The sequence below is a fragment of the Cyclopterus lumpus genome, chromosome 21 (assembly GCF_009769545.1).
Source record: "Cyclopterus lumpus isolate fCycLum1 chromosome 21, fCycLum1.pri, whole genome shotgun sequence".
Classification (NCBI taxonomy): Eukaryota; Metazoa; Chordata; class Actinopteri; order Perciformes; family Cyclopteridae; genus Cyclopterus; species Cyclopterus lumpus.
In genome coordinates this window covers 16,825,752-16,840,465 of record NC_046986.1, presented here as the reverse complement: position 1 = coordinate 16,840,465, position 14,714 = coordinate 16,825,752, and the positions used below count along the sequence as shown (strand labels likewise).

The following is a 14,714-nucleotide window of genomic DNA, read 5'->3' as shown; positions in this document are numbered from 1 at the left end:
AGTCTGTTTGCATCTGCAGTGACACATCCGAGGCTGTGGAGGGAAGATCTGTCCTGTAAGCAACAGTTTCTTGCATATTATATATGTGTGTGTGTGTGTGTGTGTGTGTGTGTGTGTGTGTGTGTGATGTGCTTCAATCTCCAAGCCGATGAAATTAGGTGTTGCTATCCCACAGGGCTCCATAATAATTGAACAGGCATCATACACTGTGAAGTCATGTGACCTCATCCTCAGGCCCATTTGGGTATCTACTTGCTTCCACTGAGGTTTAAGGTGTAACAGCAACAACATCAAATAAATACCAAGTAAATATAATGCAAATATCCCGATAACGATGCACCGGTTCCGACTCCCAACAGTAGTCAATGTGTCCTTTCTATATTTTTGTGCAAGATCATGCATCTTCACCCGGTATTCTAAGCACTGCATTGATATTCTCACGTATGAGCGACTGATTCAATGTCACTGCTCAACTGACACGCAAATGTACCCAAAGTGTTGGTGGGAAATAAAATCAGACTTATTAACCCCACAATTATTATGGTTGTCTTGCTGTAAACCCACATGAGTGTCTATTTAGTTTCATCTGCAAGCTGAAGATTCCGGATGTCGCACTTTGGTTGTATGCGGTACTTAGTTCGTAAAGAGCTGTCTGACAGATAAAGAGATGGAAATCGTCTAAATACAGTGTACACTTAAATGGATATTGATTGTTTTTTTAGGTGAGCTTTTCTTTTAGGTGGCTAGAATGTGTTCTGCTGCTGCCCACACGTCCACGGCAAGTAAATTGCTTTCCACTTACACCGGTCTGTTTCTCTAAACCAGGGGCGTGCCGACCGCCACCTACTGTATTTCCTTTAACAACAAAGAGCTAAAGTACACGCAGTGTCCTGTATCTTGAGATATGTGCTACAGTTACAAGAGACAAACAAGCAAGCAAACACACACATTCTTCCACAAACAACACAACTCTTCTAGAATGAATCCATCAAAGGGAATTTAACTGATTAGTCCGGGACAGAAACAAATGGCTTTCTCTTCGTTTTTGTGTGTCTCTCTCATACATCATACAATGTACAGTTCAGTACATGTCAGTGATCAGTGTCCGCAGCCTGATGGAGACGAATGGCTGTACCAGCGAGAAACGACAGCGCTGACCATCTCCTGATTACTGCTCACCTTTATTGGCTTACTGCGGGAGATGGAGAGGGGTCAAAGGGCGTTCCATATACAAGAGAGGCAGCCAAGAGTACACACAAAGACAATGAAACAACAGTGTGCGCTAAACACATCTGACAGCGTACGGAAAAACACATGCGCCAGCTAAAGGTATTCAAGATCAAGCACACACACATTCACACTCAGTGAAGTGTAAAGGCAGAAAGGATGGAGACGCAGGGATCGCTCAGTTCTGCTGTTTGAATTATGTGTTGTAAAGAGCTAACGTGTGCACGTCGAGTACACATGCACAAAGCCACGCAGACTCCAGAGACAAATGAATCTATCAATCCACATCAGCCTAAAAAGGTTGTTTTAGGTTAAATCCACAACAGAGTCTGCAAGAGCCAGAGACAGCGGACAACAATGAAAAGGGGGGGATAAAGTGAGAGAGATGAAGAGACAATCCTAGAGAGAGCGAGAGAGAGAGAGAGAGAGAGAGAGAGATGTGGCTCTCTAAAGACACCGTTTTGGCAGAGTCTTGTCAGTGTGTGACTGTCGTAGTCAAAGTTCCACGAGGGAGAGATTCAGACAATGTACAGCCTGCCTCAGCATCACACCCCTCCCCCCCTTCCCCCCAGCCGCATGCACGCGCACGCATACACACGCGCACGCACACACACACACACACACACACACACACTTTCAGAGAAATGCTGCTCGTTCTAAGCTCCTCAGCCTGTTTGTCAGCCTCTAAGCCTGAATGGCGTTGGCAAGACAGAGTGAGAGAGAGAAGAGTGAGCAAGAGAGCAAGAGACTGACAGAGAGAGAGAGAGAGTTGGTGGGTTGGAGGAACCACAATACAGCAATACAAACATATACAAACTTAAACAGGAACAGACAAGAATGTTCACTGTTGAGTATTTTCAAATTACCAGTTTACTGCACAAAAAAATTACTTGGTTGTGTGTATTTGTGCTTGTGCATGGGAGCGTGTCCTGACAAGCATAGAGAAATAATTATCTCACACACACACACACACACACACACACACACAGATCTTCACTTTCTCCCTGTCCTCCGAAATGCTTTTCATCATTCCTGTGGATACGCATTACTCACCGTTTATTTTCACAAAGAAACACACACACATACACACACACACACACACACACACACATGGGCAGTTCCCCGTCGCCAAAGGAAAACACTGTGGAAGAAACGCAGCTGAAACCGTAAGTTGTATGTCCCGTCAGCAGTACCGTCCTCTTTAAAGCGGCTTGAGTCGACGCTCAAGAACCATACGGATACATATTCTCTTATCCACAATGACACGTATAAGTACACTGAATGTTATGACGGGGAATTCAACGACGTCTTATTTATTTGTAGAATTTATCTTGAAGCATCTCTTCTGTCACTGTAACTGTATTTCATGTGTTTCTTCTTCCACAGCTGATTTGATTCATTACTGGAATGTTTGATCTCCGGTTTCTCTGTGCCACCACAAAGACGTCAGGCCTGTACGACCACAAAGACACACACACACACACACACACACACACACACACACACACACACACACACACTGCTTATTATGTGTAAGTATTTATACACTACGTGAGTGACAAGTATATTTCCTTTTCGTTAGATTACTGAAGGGAGTTTCAAAAATTCGCTCAGCTGCAGCCTCCGCACTCGGGAAATGCATTTAGTCACAAAAACACACTCAGTCACACAAACCGACTCACTTTCAGAGAGGATTTCCACACACGCACGCACACACATACACAAACTATATAAAATGGTCTCCCATTTTGGTCACTTTGCATCTCAGATTCTGCAAAAAATTATAATATAATAAGAAATCTTCCAAGTTTCACATTTTCCACAGGATGGAGACTTTCCATTACCATAACATTACCCTAACGGTAATAGTTCCATGTGTGTGTGTGTGTGCGTGTGTGTGTGTGTGTGTGTATGTGTGGTGTGGTGTGGTGGAGTCGCCCAGTGGTTTCTTGGGGGTGTGTAGGGAAAGACCATTGCTAAAAGTAAAAAAAAAAAAAGATTTCCCAGAAGTCATTGTCTCAAAGCTCCTCACTTGCCAGGGCCCCGCCCCTAACTCACACAAGTCTGTGCAGCTGTCTGTCGTCTCAGTGCGGAGTTATCAGGTATAAAAAATACATCAGAGTGGAGGAAAGTGGGTTGGAAAGAACTCTCACTCGTGCCAGGCACACACTCTCTTTAACAGCCCTCCGGGCTTTGTGGCCTTGTAAAACAGGACAAGCAACAGGTACAGGGGAAACACGTCTGGAAATCAAATAATACAGGCCCTGAAACACGAGACGTTCAACAGGCAGATCAATGTGGACAACACAGCTCAAACTAGAATGCTCTTGGTCAGATTTTGCCATGTTGATTGTTCCTGTATGAGATTCCAGCGTTTGCCCCGGGGTCCTTTAACGGGTTCATCTGGCTTTGCTTCATACCTTTGCCGTCCTGTTCATCTCAAATTACCAGGCGCATTTCCCAAGCTTGCATTATTTCATTCACTCCGTTCTGTCCATGAGAAAAAATGTGCTCTCCAGAATTTCGAAGGGAACGTCATTGACGATGTGAGATATTTCATTTTACAACTGTAAGCAATTCACAGCTGTTCAGGGTCTTCCAGTGAAAGACAGCGAACAGAGCCACGCAAACCTCGACAGAGTTAATACAATCTACATAACAACAACAACAGGATTCAGTTTGCTGACAATCAAAAGCTTTGTTTGGGGAACTAATGGGAATATGCAACATAATCGATGACATTAGAGTTGTACAATGTTTGTTGTTTTCTTCCCACAAACCTCACCTGTCCATGTTTACCATTTCAGTCCCTCTGAAGTCCTCATCCTCTTTTCCTGTGCGAGATGTTCCCCTGCCTTCTTTTCTTACACCTCTTATTTAAACACTGTCTTCTTGGAGTACAGTTACACTTAAGCTACAAAGCCCAGATGAGGAACCCGAAAACTCAAAAGGAAAAGATATGTGTCCCCTCCATCCCGTCTTTTCAGCTGTTAGGAGATAAAAGGCGTTTGTGTGTAAACTCTTCGCCTTCATTCTGTCCTTATCTTGTCTTTTACGCTCCTTATGTCACCTGTCCTGCTCCCTTTAGAATGCTTATGGACCGAGTACATAGAAGTCAATACCACCGTGTTCAGCAGACTGATTGGCAACAATAAAGTGGCAGAAGGTCTGGAATGAGGTTGAGTGCTCTTACGTTCAAAGGAGCTCCAAATGAAATAAGGGGACGTGAAGGCAAAGTGAAAAATAAAAGTTTGACACAAAAACAAGTGTGTGCAGTCTAAGATGTTTTAAGGCATCTCTGCTACTGAAGTCATCTCCGTGTCTTTTCCTTTCAGATGAGAGTGTCCTCTCTCATTCTAATTCCTTTCTCTCTCGTACCCTCGAGGACGAGCTCGTCCATGTGTGTCTTTGAGTGAGTTGCCGCGGTCTCGCCCTTCTCTACTCTCTCTCCAGGCTTTCTGCAAATCCTACTTTCATTTGCACTTCCAGATAATTAAGGGGATATTTCTATAAGGAGGAACAGAGGAGTCAAGTGCATGGGAAACAGACGAGGCGGGACGCGGGAGGAAATGTAAATGCAACTGGAGAGGGGGGGAAAGGAGGCAACATGGTAAATAATGGAGTGACTTCAAACAGTGATGATGATGGGGGGAGACAGAGAACCAGCAGAGGTTGTTTTGATTGCTCACAGATTTCTTTTGTGGAAAAGATAAAGAAGTCCCTTTTTTCTTTAATATTCCAGAATGCATATGTGTGTGAGTGTGTGTGTGTGTGTGCGCGTATACATACTGTATTCTGTGTATGCGCTTCTAATTGTATTGTAATGGGGCCAGTGCTATTCATTCAGCGCACTTAAGTGTGCACTAAAGCCTCTATTCACACGTTATCCAGTGTGGCTGTGTGAAAGTGTACACTCTTTCCTTACTTCAGTCCAACCACTGTCATTATTTCTGTTCCTTACTGTTCCATTTCTTTTTTTTGGTCTGGTACTTTGCATCTTTTCTTTTGCTCTTTATCATCCTTTTCTCGTCTCTGGATAAGACCTTTTGCTTTAGGCAGCGATTTGTGTGTGTGTGTGTGTGTGTGTGTGTGTGTGTGTGTGTGTGTGTGTGTGTGTGTGTTGCCTCACCTGCAAAGTTTCCGGCCTGGGATGCGACGTTGCTCTCGTCTGCCACTGAAACAAAAGGAACACATGTTGATACGTCTACTACACTCTCACACTTTCCATTGCGGCCCTTCTCTTAAGACTTCTGCGTCTGCGACTGTTGAAATGTGCACACGTCAAACTGCTGTCCACGTGTTCCTTATCTCTCTGACATTTGATCCTCCCTCTTGCCTTCTTCTCAGCCTCTCCTCCTCCCCCGATCGTCCTCTGTTATTCTTTCCGTCTTGTTTTACGAGATGTTGTGGTGGCTGCTCTTTCCGCCCATGATGTTAAGTCAGATTCACTGCTACTGAAGTCATTTCCCTTCCTCCTGTCTCTCTCACTTCATTCGTCATTCCCCCCCTCCCTTCCTCTCTTTTAGCCACTCCATCTATCCCTTTCACCTTCTGCCCTTTACCCTCACTTCTCCTCTCAATGTTTTCATTTGTCCTCCAGTTACACCGATTTCGTCCAGCGGCATTCTCCTCACTCTTTCCCAGCTTTGATCACTGCTCTCACCATCATTGCTCCTTTTTAATCCTCCTTTCACTTTCTGCCTCTCCTCCAGTCTCTCTTTTGCTTTTTCTCCCCCCTGCTTCCTAGAACCACAAAGCGCACCAATGCCAACAAGAAGCACATGGAGTGGTAGCACTCAACTACACACACACACACACACACACACACACACACAAACACACATTCAGACCACAAAAACCAAGCAGTAACGTGGCTTCTCCCAGCAAATACTTGTATAATGAAAACCAAGCCGTGAGTGTAATTCAAGCTACGTGCGTGTGTGTGTGTGTGTGTGTGCGTGTGTGTTTGTGTGTGTGTGCGCGTGTATGCTAATGTTAGCAGATCAGCAGATGCCACGTGTGTGATGCACACGGAGGCATGATATTAGGCTACACACACTCTCAGGCTGTCACTTTTTCATAGAAATTAAGTTTGAACTAATGTAATTGCTAACACGTAATTCATTCTTATTAAATCAAATGAAACCAACAGAGCTTTTTCCCAAACTGAGTTAGAGAGCTGAGGCTGTTCTGTTCACGTTTGCTGTGAACGAACCTGAATAAAAAAAACATGAAAGAAAAACCTAGAGACGGAGAGAAACACAGAGAAGAAGGAGGAGAGAAAAGAAAGAAAGAGACGAAGATGGATACAGCGAGAAGAACCAGAGAGGGAGTTCATAATCTTGAACCAATCAAGTTATTCTTAAATGCTTAATTGGGCTGGAAATGAAATCAGGACTAATTAAATAAAAATGAAATGAAGTAATTGGCCCACAAATTAAATGCTGACATTGCGTTCTTTCTTTCTCTTCTTTTTTTTTGAAAAACACTTTCAAACACAAACACAACACACACTTTGGACTAATGGACAAACAGCATTCAGAAAAGGCCCGCGGAGCGAGAAGGTTTTTGGATTGAACCTTCATAATGAAAGTAAAATCAAAATGAGCTAGTTTTTGGTACTTTTTTTTCAGCCAGGTGTACATTTCTTTCTTTAGCTTCCAGCATTCTCGACTTCCCCTGAACGTTGAGCTGACAGAGGCACAGCAGAGGGATTCCAGGCTAGTCCAAAGGGATCTCAGGACCTTCCCTCAAAACAAAACTATTACTGGATATAAAAACAGCGTGTTAACCGTCGATAAATCTTCTTGCTCTACTGTCGGTGAAAAACAAACGAAAGCGAGAGAGACACTTGTTACTAAGCGGATTGTACTGCTGCTTGATGGTCTGTAAATGAAAACACACCATGCCATTCGAGTAATCATGAATTAAATCCTAATTTGTTTGTCACACATTTAGTAAAGATCAAGTGTGTAAAACACAAAAGGGATGATGTACAGCATAGAAAATCACTCTTCTATTCATGGCTGTCGGTGCTATTCAGCTAGTCTCCAGCTAGTCTCCAGCTCTTTTGTCTAATTTTCTCTCTCACGCACGTACACACATGTACACACACACGTACACACACGTACACACACATACACACGCGTGCGTTGGGCTGGCGGTGGAACCAGCTTGAGGAGGAGAAGTGAGGGAAGTGACATTTGAAACAATACGCTTTTGTTGTGCTACGCCATCCACTTTGATATTAAACAAATGTATGCATTAGCACGGACATACTACACGTATACTACACATATTTATTATGTTTACTTTTAAACAATCACTGAAATGTCACTGAGCCCTCGCATCAGAACATCAGTAATCAGAGAGCAACAGGTGACAAAGCGGTTTGTGGAAAGCTGAATGGCAATGGTAAAAAAAGTAGTAGTCTTTCTGTCTTTTGTTTGGTGCTTTTTTTGCAGTAATTAATAGGCCAACATTACATTTGAATTAGAATCCTCCACAAATGGTAACCCATTCTAATTGACATTTAGACTTGATTTGGAAAGAGAGGGAGGAGATGTTGGGTAACTGTCGATGTAAAAAAAAATTTTTTTCTACAGTGAAATCAGTCTCCTTCACCACTTGAGCGGCAGTGTAGTCGCAGAGAATCAATCGACTGCCTCTGCACTTTCAGTGTGTGTGTGTGTGTGTGTGTGTGGTTTTACGCGACTGCAGGGGTGTCAGCCTGCATGGGGCTTCGGGGAGCATGCCGTTGGTGCATCAGCGCGGCTGTTTAAAAGATGCATGCAGCTACCATGCGGAGCGGATGAACAGAAAAGTCTCCCCACCAGTGTGCTGCTGGTTCTGAGTCGTACCCAGGTCCATGCTCTTCGAGGCCTTTACGTGCTGGAACTGCCGCTGGCTCTGGTTCTGGCTCTGGTTCTGGTTCTGGTTCTGCGGAGGACACTGGGGCTGGGCCGGGCTCGAGGCGTGGCGGTTTTCTCTGAAACAAACAGTTATCTGTTTAATTTTGCATCGCCCTGACTTAAAGCTTCTTCTTCCACACGTATCATTTGTTCTGGTTCATAATTCATACTTGCGCGTCACTTATATGTAAGGCACATAATAGAGCACATGCACAACCACACACCTGTCCTGTAGATAGGAGTGTTGGGTGCAGCCGCTGAACTCTGTTTCATGTCCATACAGCTCGTCCTCCTCGTCCTCGTCCATGTAAGAATAACTCCCATCGGTGGCTGAAAAGCAGAACAACACAAGTCTGCATTGAGGTTGATGGTGACGTGATGCAGTAAAACGGGAACATTTTTAATAACTCCGGTCGTCCTTTCTGGACCGCAGCAGCTGTGATTTGCTTGAATTAATTTTGGTGACAATAAATAATTATATTTCTCCGACGGCAAAACCCATTTCCCCACTGTCCATTCATATGCAAAACATATTTTGAACACACAATACAGTGCAATTCTCTTCCTTCGCAATCGTGCGAGACTCTGATGAGCGTATTTAGTGCATGACTCTTACTTTTTTTCAGGTGAGGAGAACTTCTCTGTCTTTGCTGTCTGGCATTGTTATGTCGAGTTACCATGGTAAAAAGCTAAACTACTTGGAGAGTTATTTAATTCCCTCTTCATTATGTATTGTATCTTACAGTGGAAACATCTCCTTCAAACGAGCTCTCGTATTTATACATTTTTACAAAATTACAATTAAACACTTCAGGACAATAATATAATTTACCAATGCCCAATACTCATTTATAAAGAATAGAGCCTGAACATAATGAAACTCAATGCAACCGCTAACGTCAACTGTGCTGACGAGCAGAGTGGAGCCATATGGGCGCATGTGCCCCGAACAGAAAGTCTACAATTCATGTCATTCACACATTTGCTGCATTCCCCTCCTCATCACAATAAAAAAAAGGCAATAAACGCCTGAAAAATAATCAACAGAGATTTGTTGTTCACAATGTAGCATCTGGATGGATTAACGGCGTCTTTTGGTTTTTTTTGTAATCGTAGAAAAACAAGTACAATCGCATTTTCAGAATGTTGGCATCAACTTCATATTAAAGTATCGACTCTCGTCACATAGTATCGAATATCTCATTGCGCAAAGTCAAAGAGAACAGGGTACAAATGTCAGAAAAAGGGTAATAATTTGCTGTCTTTCTACTGTTACATGTAACCTGGAAACCGTGTCAGTCGACGACAGCTCAGATACACTCCGGGGGGTTGAACAGGCGAGCCGTGAGCTAAGATAGAGCCATGCTGGCCCATCTGAAAACAGTTGGCCAGCGCTCTTACAAACCAAAGTGTCTGCTGGAGCGTTTCACAGGGCCTCCGCATGATGTTTGAGACGGAGCATTGTGGAGGAAGAAAGACGGAGTAAGGATGTGTTTAAAAAGTGGGTTAAACCTCGACTACAAAAGGTCTTGAGGACAAAAACTAAAGAACGATAGCGTGAGATGGACAGAAAGATAAGCAGTCGGATTAAAAGCAGAAAGAGGATCAAAAGAAAAGAAAGGCACACAGCAGAAGGCAGCAGCTCTGCGCGTGCAGACGTAGCTGCAGATGTAGCTCAGAGATATGGCTGCGTCTGCTTGATAAACGAGTCTATGACAACCTGATAGGCAGACACACAATCCACCCGAGCACGATTTGCATACAGTCATCACTTCTAGAGTGCATAGCTGCCACACAACACATGCTGCACAAGCAGTGTGTCCTTCATGAGCTCTCGCATCCCGCACGTGCGACTGAAAGTGAAGATGCTGGAGCTGGAGAGGAAAACAGCCCCGTCTGAAGATATCGCTTCCTCTCATCTCTATCTCGCTCTCTCTCCTCCCCTCGCTCTCTCTACACTAATCACCTGCTTTATTTTTCTTCTGGTCTCATTCTTGCAATCTGATATTTTGGCTGTCATTTATCTCTCCCTTCAGATCTCCCATAAATCATTTTATCTCCCACTCAGTTTCCAGCCTTTTTTTCCTTTCTAAACTTCCTCCCTCCTCCTCACTGCAGGCACCTTAATCAGCGGAACTGTCAAAAACACATTCTTCTTTCACCTCACTCTCTCTCTCTCTCTCACACACACACAAATCTGTTCTCACTGATTCCCACTCTTTGAAGTGAAAAAGGCATTTGTTGTGCGGATAGTAGATCAATAGCAGTTTGCTCCAATAGCAGATATATGAATTCTTCTTTTTTTGCAAACTTTTTCCTCCTTCCATCTGTAATCGTCGACAATCCTCTTTCTCTCTTAGCCCCGCCTCCTCCATACGATGCCGTTCCTCTCGGTGGGGAAGCCAGTGTGTCAACACACATAAATCCCAGGGCTTAGGAAGATTCCTTTTACTTAATTAAATCTTATAAACAAAGGCATGTGTTATTAAAAGGTGATTCAACGTTCTCTTCAGAGTCAAGTTCAATTGCGAAGGAGTAATCTTGCATCAACAGTCCAAGACAGAATAATGAACTGCCTGTGACTTTTAATCCTCCCTTCTACACTGAAACCAATCATTATTTTGGATGGATTGATGTTTAATGTATTGACTCATGTACGACCACAGGATTCTTAGCAGATACAACGTGATTTTCTATATCTCATCACTACTGTACATCATTTAGTGTTTTTAAAATTTGAGGACTTGTAACAGAGATTTAAAAAAAGGAAGGGCCTAAATCGAAGAACAGCAGCCTGGAAAATATGTTGACACTTTTCTGTAAATACGTTGAAGGACGATGTTCTTGCATTCAGTCAACGTGCAGAAGAGAGAATCAGTAAACTGAGCGGCCGGCGTTAAGGGCAGTGCGAGGGATGGTGAACGGGTCAAACATACACAAGACCTTCACCCGGCTGCTCTGTGTGAAACCAAAAGGAAATGCTGGCTTTACGCTTGTTATGTCACAGTACGTATGAAAGTCTGCTAAGGAGAGTATTATTGGTATTTATTTACGCTACTTACCTTACAATGTTATATTATTGTTTGTTCCCTTCTAATCTTAACCAAGTTGTTGTGTTGCCTGAACCTCACCAATGTTTGGTGAATTGGATATCCAGAGTTTTGTTCCCTTCACTGGGTCAAGCTCCAAAAACACTAAATCCTACATGTCCCATAATGCAAATTGATGTGTATCCTCACTTTCACTTGTTCCTGGTAAATGTCTTTCAAACTCTACATCTCAAGTTTGTAACATATAACATTAAGTAGTCTCCCAGCTCAAGCGGATATTACCCTGTTGACATCATCATGGTACAAAGACATTATACAAGTGTTTTTACAAGTAGTGCTTTGATGTGTAAAACCTGTGCTCCTTTATTGCAAATACATATCACTCTTATTAAATGAGGACACTTTGGTTTTCCAACACAAAAGCAATGTGCTTCATTGAAAAAATTGGGGGAGATGGAATAATATTTGAAGCTAGACTAAAACTGTATTTTATTTGTGTTCAGCCCATCGAACAGATGAACTCTCCAGAGACAGAGGGAGGGGAATACAAAGAGACAAAGAGCTTAGCAAAGGAAAAGTGAGAGAGGGGAAGAATCACGGCGGCAGACAGAATGAGATGCAGCAATGGATAAGAGATAAAGAGGTTGATCTATAAATGCAAAAATAGCACATCTGCATAAATACATATTGTAGGAAATCATTAAACTCAATTTATTCTTCTGCAAAAGCACACATCGGTGCAAGAAAATAATTTCTTCATTTTCATTTGGACTTCAGTGCCAAATAAAATAGATTCACTGTGTGAAATAGTTCATTAGGAGAATAAAATACTGGCAAGTGCACAAACCGATAACATCCGCACCGCAACAACTCACAGAGCCTGAGAAATGTGCTTACTGTACGACACACACACACACACACAAATGTGTGTATGTAAATCACACAGTGGCCGAGGTGAATTTGAACAGCAAAATGTATTCAAGGTCAGACCTGTTTACCAGATTCAGAGTAAACACACAAAAACAACACGGTTTGATACTGGCCAACAATCTGTGAACCAACACACTCACTCTCACACACACACACACACACACACACACACACACACAAGCACATACAGATGATATAGGAGTGAGAACAGCTTGAGTAATCGAGAAAGAGCGACATGAAGCAGGAACAAAAATAACTCTTCATAACAGGCCAAACCAAGCAATAACTAACCAACCTTGAGAAAGATGAGAGAAAAGTAGGGAGAGAGAGCGCTGAAGAGAGAAATGAAAGGGAAAATAGGGGCAATATAGTCTCTAATTAAGGTGTAGATAGCAATCATATCTGTTTTGTTTGTGTTTGTTTTTAGTTTGTTTTATCTTGCAGATATTGTTTGTTTTTCCTGATTAATGAAACTTATTCAGTGCTTTACTGAACTTATTGCAAATTATATGCCAACCTTTGATGCCACTTCAATGGCAAACCCCTTTGCCCCCACAGAAAAACATAATAATAGAAAAAATAATCATGTCCAGATTAAATCAGAGATGGAACCGGGTCAGAATCAACTGGATTCAACTTCCAGTTTTTGAACAATTCGGGAATGGTTTTATGGGGGAAAAATGTGTCTGTGAAGCTTTTCTACACTTTAACATGTGTGTGTGTGTGTGTGTGTGTGTGTGCGTGTGCGTGTGCGTGCGTTAAGTCTGGCCATCTCTACCACTGCCTCAAATGCAGGTACGTGTTAGTGATATATCTTTGTTGAGTAGAAAAGGTTTGTGCATATGGCAGCACTTCTCCAAAAGCTCATCACCAAGGCTCAAATCAATGCATGACAAAGGACCATTCTCTTTAAAATAAGAAAATAATTGTCAGTGTAGATAGGGAGACCGTGTTTAATACAAAGTAGGCTGTCAATACTTTCCTTTAAATACAAAGAATAGGAAACAATTGATGTCTTGGTTCACTCATTGCTGACAATACTGTTGACTCAGTTAGCTCGAGATTTTCATTAAAATGACTGGTAACATTTTCTCTGACGCCCATGCTCATAATGCATTATTATAATGTGTTTTAATCTTTTTATAGCACTGTATAATTATAGTTATAAGATATCACACATATTCATATTGCTTTTATAACAAAAAAAGCATAAGACATTAAAAAGCATGCTATGATGATGATGATGATCACATACTATGTTTGAGTTGATATACACAGACCAGGAGAGACGAGATAGAGAGAGAGAGAGAGAGAGAGAGAGAGAGAGAGAGACGTCTACCTGATGACCAGAAACAATGCCACTCACCGTTAGATGCATAGAGGCTGTTGTTCACCAGGGGGGGCTGACCGGGGCCATTCACTTGACCCACCGGCCCCAACAGACCAGAGGAGCTGTCAAATGAGCGATTGGGTGACGCCCTGTGCTGATCCTAAAGCAGGGAGGACACAAACACTAGCTGCAATCAAAACGCATTTCATAAAGACAGATCACGTACCGACGGTCCCATTTTTAAAAGCAGGTAAAAGCAGCTGCAATTATTTTTCTAAACACTTGAATTGACGTCATACAAACATAGAAACATGTTTGATGAAATGTTGTTGGTAGTTGGGTAAAATGAAGGTTCCTGCCATGCATGTTTGAACCTTTCGTGTTTTTACGCACTCGTCTTGTATGTGGATTGCATTTAAATGGAGTGCTGCGCACGAGGAGTGAGTGAGGGCTTTGTCGCAGTCTATTCAAACACAATTAGATGTCGAGGAGGTAGATTAAAGAGAAGAACAAGGGAGGCATTTAAAAGACAGTGCAGGATCAAGGTGAAAGAGGGGAACCCGTTTCCCACGGCCCACCGGGTTGTGCAACTGTCTTTAAGACTGCTTACTGTGTGTGTGGCAATGACAGTCATTCTGACACCCAGCACCTCCAAGGACCCTGTAATAATGCGTTGATGGGTCTCTTTGTGCATGTATTATCTTTTTAGGAATTTAATTTGCATTTATTTGTATTCTGTCTGTCTGTCTGTCTGTGTGTGTGTGTGTGTGTGTGTGTGTGTGTGTGTAGAAAACAGTACAAATCCATTTACATGTATACATAATGAATGCTATGCTGGCTGTGTGCTTCAGTGTACTCAGTGTTTCTCTTTGTATCTGCCCGTCTGTGGATAGACTCCGCCCTGCACTCAAGTGACAAAGAAGACATAACGGTACTGTGCGAGTAATAAATCCCCCTTGTCATCTTTCTCTTGACCCCCCACCGAGCACAAGCTCCTGCCTTCCGCCCGGCTTCTCCCCAATTCCAGGCCAGGACGCATCACTTTTCAATGTGTCAGAGGTCCTGTGGGCCCCCCTCCCCTCCCCCACTGTCTCGCAGCATACGCCCCATTAGCCGGTGACATAGATTAATCTAAAACTAAAAGAACTCATTAAAAAAAACGAAGATACAGTCAAACATGTCAGGAACATTTGTGCAATACATAACCCATAACTGTTTAGTTGTTTTCAAATAATCTTCAGCTGAATGGCTTACATTCATGTGTGA

The 14,714-nt window shown here is 42.8% G+C and overlaps 1 protein-coding gene across 1 annotated transcript in view; it reads right to left on the bottom strand.

Moving 5' to 3' along the window:
- Positions 1 to 14,714, bottom strand: part of pard3bb (par-3 family cell polarity regulator beta b) — a 180,929-nt gene that overhangs the window by 85,072 nt on the left and 81,143 nt on the right. Inside the window, exons 14-17 of the mRNA XM_034561246.1 lie at positions 13,485 to 13,608; positions 8,363 to 8,468; positions 8,061 to 8,215; positions 5,357 to 5,401 (exon numbers count right to left, since the gene is read on the bottom strand). Coding sequence (XP_034417137.1) covers positions 5,357 to 5,401; positions 8,061 to 8,215; positions 8,363 to 8,468; positions 13,485 to 13,608 — 430 coding nt within the window. The remainder of the gene's footprint in view (positions 1 to 5,356; positions 5,402 to 8,060; positions 8,216 to 8,362; positions 8,469 to 13,484; positions 13,609 to 14,714) is intronic.